At 58.4% G+C, this 20,215-nt stretch overlaps 1 protein-coding gene across 1 annotated transcript in view; it reads right to left on the minus strand.

The window, feature by feature from the left end:
* Positions 1–5,658: 5,658 nt before the first annotated feature.
* CYP46A1 (cytochrome P450 family 46 subfamily A member 1) overlaps positions 5,659–20,215 on the minus strand; it is a gene marked incomplete at its 5' end in the record, with an annotated part of 30,163 nt that continues 15,606 nt past the window's right edge. The window contains 10 exons of the mRNA XM_084239591.1: positions 5,659–6,350; positions 6,515–6,581; positions 7,213–7,301; positions 10,274–10,384; positions 10,910–10,994; positions 13,245–13,317; positions 15,194–15,256; positions 15,436–15,586; positions 16,373–16,483; positions 17,431–17,569. Of these exons, the coding sequence (XP_084095717.1) occupies positions 6,180–6,350; positions 6,515–6,581; positions 7,213–7,301; positions 10,274–10,384; positions 10,910–10,994; positions 13,245–13,317; positions 15,194–15,256; positions 15,436–15,586; positions 16,373–16,483; positions 17,431–17,569 (1,060 nt within the window). The 3' untranslated portion in view covers positions 5,659–6,179. The remainder of the gene's footprint in view (positions 6,351–6,514; positions 6,582–7,212; positions 7,302–10,273; positions 10,385–10,909; positions 10,995–13,244; positions 13,318–15,193; positions 15,257–15,435; positions 15,587–16,372; positions 16,484–17,430; positions 17,570–20,215) is intronic.

Here is a 20,215-nt window from a genome sequence, read left to right on the forward strand (position 1 = left end):
CCCAGCGTCACGGTCTCCTCTCCCGGGGAGCTGTAGGGGCCCCAGCACGGGTGGGGTCAGACCTGCCTTGCTGTGTGACCTTGGGCAGGTCGCGGCCCCATCTCTGTGCCTCCTTTCCCGTATATGTGGAGCCTCCGTGTGCCCCTCTTTTGTACCCCATTCTGCACCAGGCTGGGACAGGAGGAACCCTGCCCTCAGAGTCCTGCCCTCAGGCATGAACACCGCAAGAGGCCTTGCCCCAGGCCCAGTTCCCTCCAGGAGCCTGTGGTGCCTCCTCGACTCCCCTCATGGCGGTGGTCAGAGGAGCACACCATGTAACAGAGGGGCTAACTCATGGCAGGCACCCCAAGACCCCAGAATCCAGCCCAGGGGGCACAGGGTGCCCAGTGCAGGACAAGCGGGGCTGCAGAGAGAGCTCGTTGAGGCACCTGGCACCCCGGACGGAGCCTCATCTTGGCCACGGCTGGGGGGCTAGGCCAGGAGCCGTGAGGCTCAGCTCTGCTGCAAACCCGCCTGGGTGGTCGGGGCAAGGACCCCTGCCCGGTCTCTGACCTGGACACAGGAGGGTGTCGCCCGGGGCTGCCGTGAGGCTGAGTGTTGGCCTGGATGCCGGAGAGGGCTCCGCCTCCCCACCCTGCGGCCATCTGTCTGCCCGAGTCCCCCACGCCGGCTGCCAGTGGCCACCGCGGAAGCCGACTCGAGTGCGCAGGTGCTTCCCCTTCCTGCCCTGCCCCTTCCTGTTTCCTTCACGTGGGAGCGCCTGGGAAAACAACCACGCTCCTGCCCCGAGGCCTGCGGCAGCCAGCGGGCTTGCTAACGTGTGCCCGCTATGTGTGTGCAAGCGCGTGCGCCTCTGAGTGTGCTGTGTGCTGTGCATTTGTGCAAGTGGGCATTGTGTGACTGTGTGTGCACGTGTGTGTGTTTGTGCCACTACATGTTGGTGGTCCCATGCATGAGTGTGTACCGTGTGTGGGAGCACGCATGCGTGTGCAGGGACATGTGAGCACATGCATGTGTGTGCAGGGGAGTGTGTCCGTGTGTGTCCGTTACACACACGTGCTCTCTGGTTCCCGAAACTGAGACTCTCCACGGCCATCTGTGTCCTGGTGTGGGTCAGTCCTGGGGCTCCCGTGTCTCATGCGTGTTCAGCTACTGGGTGGACCTACTGGGTGGATGCCCACCACGTGCGGCTGCTGTCTGGGAGCGCCCAGGCTCCTGGGGCAGGGGCCGGAGGAAGGACAGGGCTGAGTGGCCGAGGCCAGGCTGGTCGGAGGTGACGCCCAGCCCGCTGCTGAAGGCCTGGAGGAGAGCCGGCGGGCAGGATGGAGGAGGGGGCCGCTGCGTGGTCTCGGCCAGAGCTGGGGTTCTTGAAGGAAATGGGGTGTGGGGTGGATGTGGTGCAGCAGACTTGGGCAGCCATCACCCCACTTCTCTAGGGAGTCTACGGCCTGGGAGTGACCACGGGTACCGTGTGCTCAGTGCCCAGCCCCACCTGCCCAGAGAAAGGTTGGCGCCACCGACCGGCACTGGGAAGGGTGACCAGTGGGCCAAGGGGTGATAGAGGGACAGAGAAGGGCCAGGCCCAGCTCGAGGAAGGGCAGGAGGGTGCTGAATGTGGCGGGGTCAGGAAGAGGCCCCACTCACAGGGACCCTGCCTGCTGGAGACCCGTCTTCTAGGCCTGGAGCCCCCCGTAAGTGGAGGCAGGACAATTGTGAATGGGGAGCCCAGCCCGGGGCCGAGTGGCCGCGAGGGGAGGAAGGATAGTGGTAGTCCGCGCTGGAGGACACAGCACCCAGGCCCGTGTCTGGAGGGTGCCTGGTGTGGGGTGGCCGGGTGAGTGATGGGTGACGGGGCCTGCCCACCCCTCCAATACCTCCTCACAGCTCAGGTCACCTGGCCTGAGACAGGCAGACACAGTTGGGTACACGCCCGCACAGGCCTGCAGGAGAGGCTCGCGCACACACAAACACATCCACGGGCTCACACGTGTGTCCTGGCCTCCCACAGCAGGCCCCATCCAGACCAGGCACCCTGACTGACGCCCGCCCCGAGGTCCTGGACTAACCTCTGGCCTCCACACTCCCACCTAAGAAAGAAGTCAGGGCAGCCCGTCCAGCCACAGCAGGGGCCTCTGAGCATGAGACGTGGGCACCCTGGCTTCAGGAGGGGGCCCCAGGAGAGCCCGCCTCATTGCAGGGGTGAAGCCCGCCCAGGGGGCCTCTGGATGTGAGGCCCCCCACCTCTTGGGGCCTGGTCTGCAGAAGGACCAGCTGGACCGGGGCTGGCATGCCACAGGTGCCCAGCGGGTGAGCTGGCACCACCATCGAGACCACGGAGACAGTCATCCCTGCCTCCTCCTCACCAGGCTCCCCCACTCCGGGCCAGGCCCTTGCCTTCAATCACCCGAAGAGCAGGGACACAGTTCTCCGAGCTGGGCTTGAGGCAGGGAGTGGCGTCCCACCGCAGTGCCATCCTCTGCCTCCCCTGGAGCTGGGCCCCGGAGAGGCGAGCAGGGGAGGTAAGCCCTTTGCCCACCCAGGGCCTTCTACATCCCGCTTGGGTGACCAGACCACAGGAAGTGCCCACCGGGCCTGGCCACCCTGCCCCAAGGGCTTTGTCCAGGCGCCCAGGCACAGCAGGGACAGTGCTGCAGTGCTGCCCCTTGAGCCAGCCCAGACGGGGTAGCTGGGACCTCCTCTACCCCAGCACCCCCAGCTGGAGTGGCCCCTCAGGCCTACATACTGCCCCTGGCCTCCCAGACTGCCTCCTGCCAGGGTGGCCGTGGTGCCCCGCTGGCCCAGGAGCCCCCACCACCAAGGGCTGCCCAGAGTGGGCCACACCAGGGGCATGAGAACAAAGTGCCAGAGCTGTTTAAAGCTCCAGGCCAAGAAAGGGTCTTGACTCCATCTTGCCCCTCAGTGGGGCAGGGCTTCAGAGAGATGACCCCCCCCACAGTGAGTCCCCCGTGGCCAGAAATACCCTCAGGCTGCCCGGCCAGTCAGGGGCTATTTTGGGATGTCCAGGCGGAGATGGCCGGGCTGTCTGGAGCCGGGCAAGGCCCGGCAGACGTGGATTTAGGAGCTGCCTGGCCCTGGGGTCTCTGACCTCCTGGGGTCACACGTCCTCAGCCAGCCAGCTGAGGATGCAGGGGTCCTGCCTCAAGGAGGGGGTGAGACGCCCATGAGCCACAGGTGCCTCTCCCCTGCCCTGAGTCCCTCCAGGTGCTGTCCCCTCCGTGTCATCCTGCCCTCTGGGGCCCACCGGGCCTGAACCTTTCTAACTCTGGCCCGCATGAGGGGCAGCTCGCCCGCCTGGGCAGCCATCATTACCAGGAGGGGCCAAGCCCCACCCCGCACCTTCCCAGGGGGCGGCTAAGGGCTGCTGCACCCTTGGGGGCGAGGGAAGGCGCCTTGTACTCAGCTACCGCGGCCGCAGGGCGCTGGCCCGGGCGCCACCGTGCGGCGATTCTGGGAACTGCACGCCTGCTCACCCCTTGACCCTTACTCCCGCGGGAGCACCCAGCACCCCCCCCCACCGGCTCTGTGCCAAGTCCCCTCCAGGCAGAGAGCTCCAGATTTTCCCTCCAACCCTAATATGTGCGTCCTATTATCTGTCCTCCCTTACAAATGGGGAGACTGAGGCCCAAGCTCCATAGTCAGTAGCAGGTGGGAGTAGAATTTCAGGTCTGGCGACAGGACTCAGGCTGGACCCCATCCATCCCACCCTTGCCCGGGAGGTTGGCATCAGCCTGTGCACATGGGGTCCCCTGGGTGTGTGTGTGGGGGGCTTAAAAAGAGGAGTTTCCAGACCTCACATCAGAAATGAATCTAACTGCCCCAGGTGACTTGTCTGTGCAGCCAGGCCTGAGAGCCGCCCGCCCCTGGGAGGCCGGTTTACGGAGAAGGAAGTTGGTCAGTGAGGACAGGGCCCTGACCCGCCTGACAGCAGAGCCGGGAGGTCTGGGCCCCTCTCCCCACGCACCTCAACCCCTGACTCCCAGCACCACAGGGAAGCTCAGGCCTGCAGGGACTCACGAGCCCGGGGAAGGCCGCGGGGCAAAGGGCTCATGGCTGCACGGCCGAAACCTGGACTTTCTCACCTGTGAGGCGGGCCAGGCTCGAGCACTTGAAGAAGCAGTGGTGGGAGGCCCGGGCTTAGCAATGGAGACGGTAGCCAAGTCAGGGACAGCAAAGGCTCCTTGACGCTTCCAGAGGGACCCTCCAGACAGTGCCAGGTCGAGACCCTGGGGTGCTTAGCCTCAGGGCCATGGTCCTTTAACTTCCAGCCAAGGCAGGAAGCAGAGAGCACAGGGGGCTGGCGGGGCAGGGCGGGGGCCTGTGGCGTGGGGCTGGGGAGTAGCTGCAGGAGGCCCTGGTGAGAGGCTCCAGAGGACTGGGTGTCACCCCAGGCAGGTCCCTGGGGGCAGCGCAGGGCCGGGGAGTAGACGGGAGGAGACAGTGGTGAGTGGGTGATTGCGGGCACCAGCAAGGGGCGTGGGGCCGTGCACCTGGAGGAGACGCCCACCAGCACGCTTTCCTGTCTCTCCTTCCTCTCTTGCACCAACCCAGTGTGGAAGGTGCCATCGAGATCTGTTTCACCTCGAGGCAACTGAGGCATCAGAAGGGGGAGTGACATGGCTAGCCGGGGCAGGCGGGGGGTTTGACCCAGTCTGTGATCTGACCCACTTCCCAGTTCCCAGAGCCACAGGGCGTTTGGGGGACCCCTGGCAGGGAGCTGGAAATGGAGACAGTGGGGTAGAGCTTGGGCAGGGTTCAGGTTGGGCAGGGGCTGGGGGAGCAGGAGGACCCTGCAAGGAATCGGCACAGCAGAGGGGTCCCCAGCCGGGTCCTCTGCTCACGCTGGCTTCCACAGCCCCCCAGGCTAGGGACCCTGCCTGCTGTGCCCTACTCCCAACTTGCCCCAGTGCAGCCTGCCCAGCTGCACTGCACAAGCCAATTCCTCCCCAAGACTCAGTTTCCCTGTCCGCTGTGTGGGGTGCTCCCTCAGGGCTGGGGTCAAGGCTGTGGTGAGGACCGCAAGAGGCGCAGCGGGACCAGGCTGGGGAGGGCTGTTCTCCGCACATGGGTCGTCTGGGCAGGCCCTCTGCTTGGTGGCCTGGCCACATGGCACAGCCTGCAGCACCGCTCCTGGGGGGGGCCCTGGGCCCCGAAGAGGAAGAGTCAGCTTCTCCACCACCACCACGAGGTCAGCCTCACCCGTGGAGCCGGCCAGGAGGGGCAGCACACAGTGCAGGGGCTGCTGAGGCACGTGGCCAAGCATCCGGGTTCAGCTCCACCCAGCTGCCCCCGGGAGAGGTTCTGGGGGGCTGGTGTCTGTGGGGCCACCTGGGGTGCCCTTGTTGAAAGTGGGCTAGACCCCAAAGGCCCCAGGGTCCCCCCAGCTCAAACAGCTCTCAAAACCCTGCCTGGAGCTCTGCCTCCCACCGCACCCAGGAGCAGGGTTAGGGGTGCGCCTCTGACAGGGAACAGGCTGCCGCAGTCACCTCCCTCCTGTGCGCAGTCCCTCGGAGGAGCCCCACAGAGATCGCCCTCCACATCACCCCTGTTTGACAGAGGAGCACACGGGCCAGAGCGCCTGGCGGGGCGGCTGTTCATTCATGCAGTCGATACATGTTTATTGAGCATTGGCCCTGCACCCCCGGGCGGGCACAGGCGTGGGCTCGGAGACACTCACACGCAGAGCCCGACGCCGGGTGGCTCGGCCTGGCAGGGCGGTCGGGCCCGTCGAAGGACACTCACGATATGGTGTGGTCAATGGTGTTAGAGGTAGCACAGGTGACCGAGGGACAGGAGGGGGGCCCCTGGCCGGCCGGGGGTGGCAGGGGTGGCTTCCTGCAGGAGGTGAAGCTTGAAGAGGACTTCAGGGTGTCAAGAGAGCTTTAGCAAGAGTTAGGGTATCTCAGCAGAAGCAGTGGCCTGTGCAAAGAAGCGGGGGTGGGGGCAGCACATCTGGGTGGCAGCTGGAAGAAGTGAGGAGGGGCCAGCCCTGGAAGGGCGGTGCAGTTTGCAGTGGCAGGGAGCGCCGGGGCGGGCAGCAGTGGGCCCGCTGGGAGCCAGCATGGAGGGCGGGGGCGCAGGGGCATGGGGGGCAGTGGCAGGGCTGTGGGAGAAGGCGGGAGCGGCCCCTGCCTGAGGAGTCCAATGCCACGCTGGGCCCCTCAGCAGGGCGGGGGCGGGGGTGCGGGCTGCCAGCCCCGGGGCTGCAGAGTACACAGCACGGGGTCCAGGGGCTTGAGCGTGGCCTGCTCCTGCAGCCCGTAGCGCTGCCCTGGCACCAGCCGGAACTCCAGCCTCTGCAGCAGCTTGGCCATGACCACCTTCACCTCCATCTGTGCGCAAGGGGCAGGCGGAGAGTCAGGGGAAGGGGAGGGACCCCGGGAGGGCAGCATGCACAGGTGACCAGCTGGTGCCCCGGCCCCCAGGGTTCCCGAGCAGGCCCAGACATGCTCCTGGCCCAGGACAGCACATCCCCTTGCAGCCCCCGGCCTCCTACCTGTGCAAACTGCTGCCCGATGCAGGAGCGGGGTCCCAGGGAGAAGGGGAAGTAGGTGAACCTCGGCCTGTGAAGGGGGGAGCCCCAAGTCAGCGGCCGCAACAGCCCCTTGGCGGCGCCCTCTCCGGTTGGCGCTGCAGGGCTTTGGGCCAGCCCCGTGCATCTCTCACCCCCTGTGACCCTCAGGGAGGAGCTATCGCCCCACTGCACAGAGGGGAGACTGAGGCCCTCAGAAAGGGCACTTGCCCGAGCCCCCGTCACTCACGCACCAGCTGATCGTGTGTTCGGCTCTCGCAGGGCAGGGTCGGCCCGGTAGCCGCCTGAGCCTGTCCCCAGCACCACGCACGCTCCCACAGCCGCCTCACAGGGCCGCCATTGGTACCCACGATTCCCAGATAGGAGCCAGGAAGGGGCGCAGGTGCTTGTCCAGGAACCGCAGCTGATGGGCAGTGCGCACAGTGTGCGCTGAGATAACCCCAGGCCTGCCGCGTGCCGGCCGTGCACCTTTGGACAAGGCACCCAACATCTCTGGGCTGCGGTTTCCTCCCCAGTAAAAGGGGGCAGAGCAGGGACTCACAACCACATCACAGCCCTGGAAGGCTGTGGACTCGGTGGGCGCGGGCAGCTCAGACCAGAGGCCACTGACCCCTGTCCTGCCCCCAGGGATTCCGCTGTGGACGGCTCAAAGAGGAACTTACTTGGGTGCTTTCGGGCCAAAGCGGTCAGGATTGAAAGTCAGCGGGTCCTCAAAGTACGTGTCCATCCGCCCCATCACATAGGTGCTGAACTGTCAGGCAGACGGTCTGCTAGTCTCTGGTTCCAATAACTGGCCCTCTAGTACCTCCCCCACCCTCTGTGGCTCCCGATGGGGTGACTTGGAGCAGAGCAGTGCCCCATACTTGTGTGCCCCCCTCTGCTCTATCCCACCTCCCATCTCCCCACCCACCAACCCACCCATCTGGGTCAGCGGTGGGGGGGTCTCATTGGTCTCTAAGAGGAAGAAAGAGGACAGGCTGGTTATCCCAGTCTTGGTTCTGCCCTGTGGGGGAGCTGCAGTGACCCCTATTTTATATATGAGGAAACTGAGGCTCAGAAAGAGGTTTATGACTTGCTTGAGGTCCCCTGGAAAATTTGTGACCAAACAGATTCAAACTCAGGTCTGACTTGGTGCCCAATAGCCTTTCACCTACATGCCATGGTACCTGATTGGGCCACTTTCCCAGGTCCGTCGCCTCTCTTGCCCTCTGAGCTGGCTCTGGCCCTGATTCTCTGGGTGCAAAGTCCAGGGCTGCTGGGGGTGCAGGGAAGAAGGCCTGAGGCTGAGCTCTGAACAGTTAGTGAGAACATAGCGGGGAGGGGCTGAGGCCATCCAAGAGCACCTACTATGTGCCAGAGAAGCCTGCCAGGTACATACTGCACATATATTATTCTGTTGGCTCCTCTCAATAAACCATCGTTGAGTACCATTGTTACCATCTTAGCAGGATGTCATAGGTTGGGGGTAGGGGGAGCTGGCTTGCATTGACCCAGCCGGCCAGCAGCAGGGCTGGCAGCGGAGTCTCCCACTCAAGATCCATGGGTTTGCACATCTGGGTTGAGAATCAGCCTGCCATATGTGAGGGCATTCAGAAAAGATGGTCATAAGGCAGGAGGTATTGGCCTAGGGGTGTGGGGGGAATGAACGGGTAAACAAACAAGTAGATGAAGCTTTGGTGTGGCTGGAGAAGGCAGGCAGAGCCCTGGGAAGGTGGCCCAGCAGCTGGGGCTGAAGCTCATCATTCTCTTTCATAAAGATGACAATGGGGGCCTCCCCTGGTGGCACAGTGGTTGAGCCCTGGGCCGTGAAGCTGCCTGCAGCCTCTGCAGGCCGGTTTGATCCCCGGCCACCGGGCGAGGGTCCCATACAGCGTGCAGACCTCTCCTGCCACACCCGCTGCTTCCCTCAACAGTGTGTCTCGTCAGTCTGCCTGTTCTGCTCCCTGCTCTGGCTCTGGTGAATCCTCTCACCCTCCCGCGCTTCTGACTGTACCCAGTGCTTGTATAAATAACTAAATGAATCTTTAAAAAAAAAAAAAAAAGATGACAATGGGCCCTGTCGTGGCTCCTTGGTGCTCACCCCGCCCTCCTATGTTGAAGTTCTAACCTCAGAACATGACTGTATTTGGAGGTAGAGGCTTTAAAAAGGTATTTAAGTTAAAATGAGGTTATTGGGGTAGACCGTAGTCCGATTTGGCTGTGTACCTATAAGAAGAGATTCAGGCGCAGACACAGACAGAGGGAGGCCCAGTGTGCGGACGCAGGAGACGGTCATCTCCACGCAGACGAAGGGGTTGGGGGTGGGGATGCGCAGCGAGGGTGGTTGGCCTGGCCTGGCCTGGGCTGAGGCTCGGGGCTCGCAACTGGAACAGCGGGAACCAGAAGGGGCCAGAAAAAACAGGTGCGATCACTAGGTCTCCTCCTCCGGAAGAGGCTACTACTCAAAAACAGGGGATGGTTGAAAAGGAAATAACATCTGTATCATCGGGGCCCCAGAAAGAGGCAGAGAAGTTATTTTTTAAAGAATTGCTGAAAACATCTCAATCTGGGAAATGAATCAGACGTTCTGATCCAAGAGGGACAAAGGACCTCACACCAAATAACATCAGACACACTCCACCAATCAAACAGTTGAAAGAACAGAAAACTGAAAATATCAAAAGAGAAACAGGTAACCTGTGCGGGCTCGCCAGGTAATGGCCGGTGGCTTCTCAGTGGAAGCACGACAGGCACGAGGGGACTGGCAGGAGATACCTAGTACTTCAAAGAGCAAAGGAGAAAGATACCCCAAGGACAAGGGAAAGGCTTCCAGCCCAGGGTTCCTCCCCTGCAAGGTTAACATTCAAAACAGAAGGAAGAAGGAGCTTCACTAAGAAGCAAACATGGAAAGACTTTATCATCACACATGGGAGGCGTCTTAAAGGTTGTTGTGAAGCGGCACAACAATAAATGCAGAGGCGGCAGACGCCTAAGACCTTTAAGCCAGAAGAAGAGGAAGAGGAGGCGGGGGCGGGGCGGGGCGGGAGACAGCGTGGCCCATCAGAATGAGCTGGAGACTAAACCCACCAGGAAGTGTGGACGGACGGGACAGGCTACCAGCCCCGAGCCTCTCCAAGCCCGTGCACCCCAAATGGGTGCAGAGGGTACTTCACGGACACACCAGGACACCCCAAGCAGTGACAGTGGGGGGTGAGTGCCTGTGCACAAACCCTCCCAAACCATCGTAGACTGAGCAGAAGAGCGAATCCTGGAACACAGCAGGAGAGGGACATGATGCAGATGGTGACATGCTAGTGCGGGGCGGCAGTAGGGCTAGGGGAGACGGCTGTGCCTGCCGGTATTGCCAGAACAGGTGAGCGAGAAAGAAACAAAACAGGAAGGAGTGGAGGGCAGAGGTCGACCTCCGCGGGAGAAGGAGCTGTCACAGGGTCAGAGAAGGAACAAGGACAAATCTGGATCAGAGGTGAGACCGTGGACCTGCCTATCTGCCCCTTGCCGGCTGTGTGACCTCAGGAAAGTGACCCAACCTCTCTGAGCCTCAGCATCCCCAGCTGTGATGGGGCACCACCCTTCCAGAATCATCCACTATAATCTCACACTGGACAGTGTGAAAAGGGAGAGAAAAAGACCCCGTGGGTCACAGCGAGACGCAGCCGAGAACCTCGACCTCAGAGGATTGGGCCCCAACTGGCCCTGGGGGCAGCAGGCAGGGCCTCCACACACCAGGAGCGGGGTGTTGCTGGGGACGCGGACCCCATCGATCAAGGTCTCCTCCTCCAGCAGGCGGAAGGTGCCCCAGGCTGGCGGGTACAGCCTCAGTGACTCCTTGAGGACCTGCAGGAGTCACGGCAGGGGGATGGGAGAGGTTGAGACTCCGCGGAACAGGCCTGCAGCCGCAGGCCACTCCCACCCATGCTGCTGAGGGTGCGCCCACCTCGGCTGCATCCCAGGCCCCTGGAAAGTCAGCCTTGCCTTTACAGGGGACCCAGGGCTCCCTCTAGCCAGGGCTCCCACACGCCCCACACACCCATCAGGGCTCCTGCTGTGGCCTGTCCACTCCGCAGGGCCCGCTGAGCCCGGCTCCCTGGAACGAAGCTAGGACTTCTGGAGCCCTGCCTGGCCCAGCTCCGCAAATAGCACTGCTGACTAAAGGGCTGGCCTGCCACCGCTGCGTTACCTGGGCAGCCCAGCCGCCCCCACAGCACAGTCCGCGGCAGCCTGGGCACGGGACGTTGTCCCTCTCCTGGGGGAGCCTCAGTGGCATTTGGAGCACTGTGTAGAGCGGGTCCAGGGAGGCAGCTGGCTTCACCCCAGGGATTGCCCACAGCTGCCCAGAAACTTCCCCCACTCCCGTCACACCTGAGACAGGTACTGCAGTCTCCCCAAGTCCTCACAGTCCAGGTGCCTCTTGGAGCCAATGACCTCGTCCACCTCCGCCTGCAGCCTGTCAAGTCAAAGACAAGTTCGTCTCCAAGAAGAGACCCCACACTCGTTTTAAGAAGAGGGGACAAAAGGAAGGTGGAGAGGGAGGCCTGGGCTCCCCACCTGCACACACTGCACCCCCCACTGTCCAGACATCCTGGACCACCACATCCGAACCAGATGCCCAAGCTGGGGCCCACGTTCTGGGGCCTGGGTTTGCTGCCAGGAATCGGCTGCTGAGATAAATTACTCCACAAAACGAGGGCATTGGGCCTGCCTCAGACTGGCTTGCGGCTGGGAATAGAAAATGAGGGTAGGGTTGGGGTTGAGCAAACCCAGGGGTGCACCCATTAGAATGAGGCTGGTATCAAAAGACGGAAGGGAATGCGTGTTGGGGAGCGTGTGAAGAAACCAAGACCCTTGAGCATCGTGGGGGAAGGAGGTAAAGCAGTGCAGTGCATGTGGGTCACCTAAGGCAGTGCCTCCTGAAAGCAGTGTAGACATACTGCCTGATCCACCAGTCCCATGGGGATACCCCCCCCCAAAGAATTCAAGGAGGGCGTCAAATAGGTAAGTGCACAGCTACATGTGGCGTGGCCCCATTCTTTGCAACAGTGAACAGGTGGGGGCAACCCAGGTGTCCACAGACATGCATGGATAAGCCAGAGGGGCCAGCTGGCAAATGGAATATTACTCAGCTTTGAAAAGGAGCAGCTGACACTGCTGCACACGCCTTGAGGATGTGTCGCTGAGTGACGCACTCAGACAGCGGCAGGTCTGGTTGACTCCACCTGGGCGAGGACCCCAGAGGGTCACTGTGTTATAGCAAGGAGCCTGTGAGGGTGGGGGTGCGGACTGGGCCAGGGGAGTGGGGAATTTGTGTTTAAAGGGGACAGAATTTAATTAGGGGGTGATCAGACAATTCTGTCGTGGATGGTGGGGATATTTGCACAACAATATAAAATTACTTAATGCCACTGATCTGTACTCATAGAAAGAGTTAAATGGTAAATGCGCCATGTGTACGTATATTTGCCACAACATTAAAAAAAATGGGTTTGGGCAAGGGGTGAAGTCTCAGCGCGATGAAGCTATGGGCAGCCACTGCAGCAGCGCCGTGCTATGCAGTTTGATCCCCAGCCGGCCAGGGAGCTGACCCACAGGGCGCAGCAGACCTCTCCTGTCCCCCTGCTGCTGCCCTCAGCAGTGGATTTCGGTACATCTGCCTGTTCTGCTCCCCGCTCTGTCTCTGGTGAATCCTCTCACCGCCTCCTGCCTCTGGCCTGCACCCCAGCTCTTATATGCACAAATAAATAAATAAATCTTAAAAAAAAAAAAAAAAAACGGGTTTGGGGTGAGGTTACAGGAGTGGGGCAATGTTGTGAGGCAGGTGGTGCTGCTCATGGTTCTCAGGCCCGCCTCTGGGGGGTGGGGTGCCCCAGACAGGTTCCTGCTGCTGCTGTTATTTAACTCCCTCCCTGGTCTTTTCCAGGTTCATGACGGGCACGCTGCTCTCCCATTCTGGGCCCTAATAAACTGCTTTGGGGCCCTGCTGTGCAGGTGACTGGTGTGAACTCTGGCTTCCCTGCTGCCCGCGCCCACACTGAGCTCTGCCCCTGGGCCTGCACCCCAGTCCTGGAGGGGACGGTGGGTCTAAGGAAACCAGTGGCCCAGCTCGAATGCCATCTCCCAGGAGTGACCCCTGGCTCTGGCCAGCGGGAGGCAGGGCTTCCTCAGCACTTCAGCTGGCGTTCAGTCCAGTCCTCAGTGCCAGCTCCTGGCCGGGCACTGGGCTATGGTGGCGAGGGAAAGGGCTGCAGCCTCCCTCCTGGGCCTTCTGTTTCATGACTGAAATAGACTGAACGCGAGCTGGCCAGGGACAAAGCAGTGGGGCTGGAAGGAGGCTGAGATAGTGTCTGAGCAGAGGAAGGGGGAGGAGGGACGAGAGAAGGGAGAGGAGCAGAGGAGGGTATGGGGAAGAGGGGGAGCAGGTGGGGGAGGGGAGAAAGAAAAGGGGAGGGGCAGCAGAGGAGGGGAGGGGGAGGAAAAGGGGCGGGGAGAAGAGGTTTCCAGTTTAAAAAAAAAGTTAACAGGGAAAGGAGCTTCTATAAGAGGGAACAGCATGTGCAAAGGCCCTGGGGTAGCGAGCAGGACACACTGGCGAGGATTCAGTCATGGGAGGTAGGGCAGGTGGCCCTCTAGAAAAAGACATCAGACAACCACCTTCTAGTCAACATCAAGGAAACCCCTACCCCGCTGCTCCCCTCCTTACCTGGCCAGGATCTCTGGCTGGCGAGACAGCTCCATCACCGTGAACGCCAGGTGGTTGGCAGAGGTCTCATGACCTGCGGGAGAGGAGGAGGGTGGCAGCTGTGCATGGGTCTCCAGGCCCTGGGGCGGTCCTGGTGGGCACACCTGCCCATGCTAAGCTGGGTGCACAGGTGTGGCACTATCCACTTCCACCTCCCTGTGCCAGCCATGTTGCCAAGTCAGTGGTGTTGGTCCCACGCATCCAGGCCTCCCACTCCAAAAGCCCCTCCCTCCAACGTCCTTGAGGCTTCCTGGCCGCGGGATGCTCATCATCACTGACTGAAGACAAAGCCAAGGGGGGAGGAAAGTGCCTCCCTTTAGGGCACAGCAGGATGACAGGCTGGGGCCCAGCCAAGCAGGGTGTCCAGCCTGAGGTCCATGTGGTCCTGCTGCAGGTGGCCCCCCAGAGGATGGGTCACTCAGGAGTTCGTCTTGCCTGAGGGCACCAGTCGGGTTCTATGGATTTCCTCCAGGGGCAGGTGGGCACAGGTGACAAGCAGCCCCCAGTCACACCTGGGCAGCCTGCCAGAGGCGAGAGAAGGGCCTTCACCTCACAACCAGCAGCTCCCAGGTGGGAGGACAGGTAGGGTACCCCATGGAGAGGAGCTAAGGGGAGCAGCAGAAACAGCCAGAAGCCCCCCAGGCTCTGTGGAACTGCCTTTTGGTTTCCTGGGGAAGAGGAGGAGAGATGAGGTGGCCCTGGCCCCCAAAGTGTCTGGGCACAGGCTCAGGGATGGGCTGGGATGAGGAAGCAGAGGCCTAGGCCACAAAGCTGGCCTACAAGGAGCTCGTCTCAGCCCCTAGCTTCCTGGCTCCCAGGGGGATGTCAGCCTTCCTCCAGCAAGCACATCCTGCTATGGCCCTGCCATCCAGTCCAGCCCCACCACCCCACCACCCCTCCTCTACTCACCAGTCTCCCCTGCCACATTTCATTCCATCTTTATAGCTACCTACTGCATGCCACCCCCCCCAATACACAGGTGAGCAAAACCACACACTCCTGACCCACCAAGCTGGAGGCCAGACCTCATCTAATACCACCAATAAATACAGGACTCTATGAGATGTGTGGGCAGAAAGGAGCTCCGGGACCCAGGGGCAGCCACTGATGGAGGCCAGGGCAATCCCTGAGGACTTCCTGGAGGAAGAGGCACTGCAGAATCCCTAACGGGTGGAGGAGTGTTCTGGGTGGGAACATTTTGCAACACTCACACCATTTTGTGAGTGGACTTCCTTCTTGCCTCCCTAAGTTTGCTGACAAAAAGCTGACGGTGCTTTCTTCCCTTTGCTGACGACTCAAAGCTGAAACTGTTGAGTGTCAGGCACAGCCTACTAAAAATAAGCACTTCCTTGGTCACCCAATGAAGGGTAGAGACTTCAACCTTCGCCAATCGGGGTGAACCGTCAACATTATTGGTACTCAACATTCCTATAAAATTCCCAGTCAAAAGTCCTCTCTCCCGCTGGGGCTGCCCTGGGCTGTGGGTCCAAGTCTAACATCCCCAAACGGAGTTTACGTCCTCACTGTGTTTTTGTCCTACGTGGATGGGTAATGCCTCGGCAGTATCTGAGGAGCTAGTGAATGGAGCAGCTCAGTTAGCACATCATTTTGTGCTGGTCTGAGGCAGATTGTAAGTGAAGGGGAGCCTTGCTCTCCTGAGCCAAGATCTGAGCCCCGCATAGGCCGCCTCACAGAGCCCCAGAATGAACAACCCCATCACCAGGCCAGAGGCTGGTGAGAGAGAGAGCCACAGGCTCCTGCAAGCAGAGAGCTGGCTTCCACTCCCCTCATCCTAGCCCCCCAATGCCGCAGAACTCAGATTAGATGGCTGCACGTCAGAGCTTAAGGGACCCTACTTCCCGTCATGTCCCCAGAACTCTGAGCCCTTGGCCAGCGCAGATGCTACGAACCAGCAATGAAGAAGGTGACGAAGTTGTCCAGGAGGATCTCGTCGTCCTGGGCCCCTTCTTCAGCTGAAAGACAAGGCGGGTCTCAGGCCCAGCAGGGCACCCACAACACATCCTCCCGCCTCCCTGCAGCTCGTGGAAGGACCCAGTCACTCTGTCCTCCAGCCCGCGGGGACATCTGGGGTGAACAGTGCTCCCCATATTCCCGGCACCCCTGCCACTCCAGCCCTAAGGAAGCCCCGCACCTTTGAGAATCTGCGTGAGGATGTCTGCGGGGACGTCCTCTCCCCGCTTGAGGGCCTCCCGGCGGCGCTGCACCCAGTCCTTGCCAACCTGGCGCAGAAAGCGAATGCTCTCCCGGATCTCGCGAAGCTGCTTCCACTTCCCTGGCATGAACTGAAGAAAAGTGGGCTCGGGGTGGTCCACTGGACACACACATTTCCCTATCCCACCTCCCAACTCTGAAGTGACTTTAGAGATACGCAGCAGCAGCAGCAAGCTGGAGTTGAAGGACTCGGAGAAAGTTCTAGAAAATATAAATTAGCCAGGGAGACCAGAGCTAGAGGGCAGGCTAAGCCCAACACCAGCTTCCCCTTCCTGCACCAGCTCCAGAAATGATGGACATCCACACAGCACTGGACAGTAAGAGCTTGTCCCTGAAGAACCGAGGCAGCGGGGAGGAAACCACAGCCAGAGAGAAGTGAACTGGAATCACTGCCGAAAAGATGGGGTGGCATCAGGGGACAGCAAGCTCAGAGGTGGACACCCCAGGGAACTGGGCACCCACCTAAGAATCAACTCCAGGGCCAGCTTTGCCCCTTCCTCCCTCCTCATGCCTGGAAGAAGGGGAGGAAAGCTGTGGCAGCCGTCTGATGACAACGAAGAGGTGGAGGGAGTGGGCCAGAAGGACAGAAGACACTAGGGACATCGGGCATGGTGGGCCCATCGCAGCCATCCTCAAGTGGGCGGTCCCTCCTGGTCTGCATAAAGCCTCTACTTTGGATGATGTATGCAAACCCTAACCGATTCAGAAGTCACTTCAGACTTTCAGAACGCAAAATCCCTTTTGTGTTTTCAGAACACAAAATCTGTTCTGAAAAAAATATGGCTGGAGGAGGTGCCCCCGCAAATGAGCGCGGCGCGAGCTATGGCAACCGGCCGAGAGAGGAGCAGAGGTAGTACCTTTGCCAGGGTGTTGCGGGACGCGGAGATGCCCTCCATGATCAGCTTCACTTTCCGGGACAGAGGCTTCTGGGCGCCCAGCAGCATGCTGGTCTCCATCCCAAAAGCTGCCTGGGGGAGAGAGAAGGGCCAGGTCAAATCAAAGGGGTTGGAGGACCGAAGACCCAGGGCAGAGCCTGGCGCTGTCCTGCTGAGACCCAGGCTGGGCACGGGGGTAGAGTCATATCCCAGCACCATCTCCTCACAGCAACCCCGTGAGTTCCAGCCCCATGGGAGGTGGTGAGGATTAAAATCTCTGGTGGTGCAAGGGGTTAAGTCTCAGCACTATCAAGCTAGGCAGCCACTGCAGCCTGAGTTCTATCCCTGGCCAGGGAGCTGACCCACATGGCGCAGCAGACCCCTCCTGTCTCCCCGCTGCTCCCCTCAGCAGTGTATTTCAGTGGGTCCACCTGTTCTGCTCCCCACTCTGTCTCTGGTGAATCCTCTCACCCCTGCACCTCTGGCCTGCACCCCAAGTCTTGTATGCATAAATAAATTAATCTTAAAAAAAAAACCACCCAAGCAGTAGTTGCTTAGTAATCCATGTCTTCCTTCTCTGCACTTCCCCGTGAACTGCAACCTTCCCTGGCAGTTGTCCTCACCCAGCTCTCCTGTGAATGGTCAAAGAGGACCTTCATGTGCTCACAGTATATCTCTACCCTCAGCTGCCTGGCCTGCCTTTACCTGGACTTGGGGTGATGTGGGCCACTTCTGAGCTGCAGGGGGAGAAGCCAGGCCATACCCCAATGAGGGCGATGGGCTGGGGTAGGCTTTGAACTGGGAGTCAGGAGTCAGGCAGGCCTGAGAGCCAGTATCGCTCTTAGCACTGACTGGCCGTGGGCCAGTACCCACACCTCTGGGCGTCCATTACTAGAGGATGAGTTAGTAGCTCCGATTTCACACTAGATTGTTTGAATATTTAAGGAGATAAAATATATGAGATCCCACACCAGAGAAGGAGTCTCTGATGAGCCCTCTGCCCCTAGGCCTCCCACTGGGCCCCGTCCTCCACCCATCACCTTGGCCAGGATGTCCATGGTGGTGGAGGTTAGCATATCCTGCATGGACACTGGGGTCTGCCCATCTGCTTTGGCTTCCAGAATCTCCACCAACTGCTCAGCTTTCTCATTGAATGTTTCCATCAAGCTGACCAAAGAGCTGTAGAAACAGCACAAATCAGTAACCACCAGGACCAGCTGGGCCTGCAACCACCCTATATCCCCTTCCCTGGAGTGGGGGGCCTGTGTGCAGAGTGGAGATGGTGTCCCCCAGCCCAGTTAGGGTTGAAGTAATCAAACTAAGCCCTGATGGTTCATGATTCCCCACCTCATACACACTGTTCCTTTGTCCTTGTCTTAATGATTCCATCATTAGGGGCCTGCCTGGATCGCTCCACTATGATGGGATGTGGACATACAGAAATCCCAGAGGACAGTGGGATGGAGGGGAAGAAGAGCCTCAGGGGTCCCCTAAAATCCATGATGGGACGATCCCAATCCTCTCAGACCCTTCTGCTCACACTGTCCACTCTCCTTAACTGCCCTGCCGGGCTACCATCAGCAGCCTGTGGTTTTCCCATCTCACTCCCTGTCCTTGAGCCATCACAGTGGCCAGCTCAGCATGGAAAAGAGACCTCAACCAGACCACAGAGCTCCCTGCCCCTGGACAGCCATGTTGGTCAGTCTCCCAGGCACAGAGTTTAGAAAGAGGTATGGAAGGATGCACTCCAAACTCACAAGATTAGCAACCCTGAGGACATGGGAAAGGAGGAGACTGCCATTTTGTTTATTATATTTATCGCTAAATTTTTACTAAGAGAAAGTGTTGCTTTGCAATTAAAAATAACTTGGAAAGTTAACAATATGAGTAAAGGGCATATGTGTGTACTGTCGCCTATCCTTGTTCTTGAAATTATTTCCAAGTAAGAGTTTTTCAATATTAAAAAGAAAAAAAGAAAAAATATGAAAGAAAAGAGTAATTATTTCATGAATTAAAAAACCCCAGCTCTACAATGCCCATCAACCAACCCTGCTCTGGCATTCTGGTTCTAGCACAGACCCAGCACCCTCATGCTCACTGTTGCCCAGTCCCCACCCTGCACTGTTGCCCAAGTATCCAGTGAAAGTACCACTCTTGTCTAGTCTCTTGCCATCTTAGAAAGTTTTAAATCACCTGTCATTCCTAGAAGGAAGGTAAAAACCTCACCTGGGACTGGGAGGAAGTCTGGCCTTTGCTGACTCCCACCTGTGGGTCACCTCCTTGTAACAATGGCTTTTTAGTTCTTCCAAAGCATGATGCTCCTTCTACCTCAAGGCCTTTGCACATGTTGTCCCCTACGTCTAGAGCTCTCCTCCCTCCCACTGTGCATCCCCTGCCCCTTTGTCACCTTAATACCTTCCCATTCTCCAGATAAACACAAAAATGCCACATCTCAGGAACATCTCTTGAGCCCTTAGTAGGCCCAGTGTAGTCACGTGCTGCACAACGAGATTTGGTCAGACACAACACACACCCAGCAGTGGTCTCAATAAGCTACCCCTCAGAACCCAGCTTCGACAGAGGCTCTGCCATTTACGTTTGTATTACACACTATGATGTATTACACTCGACAATGTTTGCACCTCAAGAATGTGGCCTCACAACACATTTCTCGGAGGATATCCCTGTCATTAAATGAAGTGTGACTACATATGCTCTCATGGACCCTTGATGTTTTCTTCACAACACTTACATGGTTTGCAAGTATATATTTATTCACAAGGTTATTTGTAGTTGTCTTTAAATTCACATTCGAGTTGACTATTTGGAGAGCAGATAGCTAGTTATCACACAACAATGCTGAATCTTTTGCAGTTGTCATGGATACAAAAGGTTGGACTGGGGTGTTAGAGGTACAGTAAAATCCCAACCCCCTTGTCTTTGATGGAAATGATTGGGGCTGACGTGTTTCAGTAAAAGTAACGTCTAGGAAAGCAGAATTTCATAATTTACTCTTGCAATTTTATTAAAAGTGTATAATGATATTCTACGCAGATTAAACTCATCAGTGATTTCTATCCTTTTCTCCTTAGTGAGTGTCTTGATATCATCCAAGTCTTGATATCATCTTCATTGACAGAAGCAATTTCCAAAGTTTCTTTCATGAAACATTGTGAATTTTGCATTTCCAATAAAATGATCATCTTTTTGATGACCTTATTATAAGACTCAAAAATAAAGATGTCAAGTGACAGTGCATGGCAATGTGAATGAATTCAATGCTAGTGAACTGTATACCTAAAATTGGTCAAGACAGTTAATGTCATGTTATATATGCTTTACCACAATTAAAAATTTTTACATAAAAATATTGGTGAAAATGCTTAATAAAACATAAAGTGCTATTCAAACACAGGTCTTAGGTACTGGAGAAACCTCATCAAGACATGCAACTGGTGTTTATGACCAGTGAGTATCACTTGCTCTGATAATCTCAAACATGACATGGTCCCTGAGGTAGGGACCTTTGGAACCCTGGCTTATTAAGCAATGCCTCTCTCCAAGCTATTCCTTCTCATTCTGACTTCTGCCCACTTTCTAGTGAGAACAAGTCTATCTGAGTCATTTAACTCACACAGGCATTCACTCACTCTATGGATATTCCTAAAGGGCTTGCAAAGTGCCCAGCACAGGTGCTCAGGGAGAAGCTGTATCTTTGGCCACTGGGGACCTGTGGTCTTGCAAGGGACATGGAAATTACTGACAATCACTGCAGAGGGTGTGATAGAGCCATGGCCTCAGCTTTATAGGGCTAAGGAATATGTC

The sequence above is a fragment of the Talpa europaea genome (genome assembly GCF_964194135.1).
Source record: "Talpa europaea genome assembly, chromosome: 8".
Lineage (NCBI taxonomy): Eukaryota > Metazoa > Chordata > Mammalia > Eulipotyphla > Talpidae > Talpa > Talpa europaea.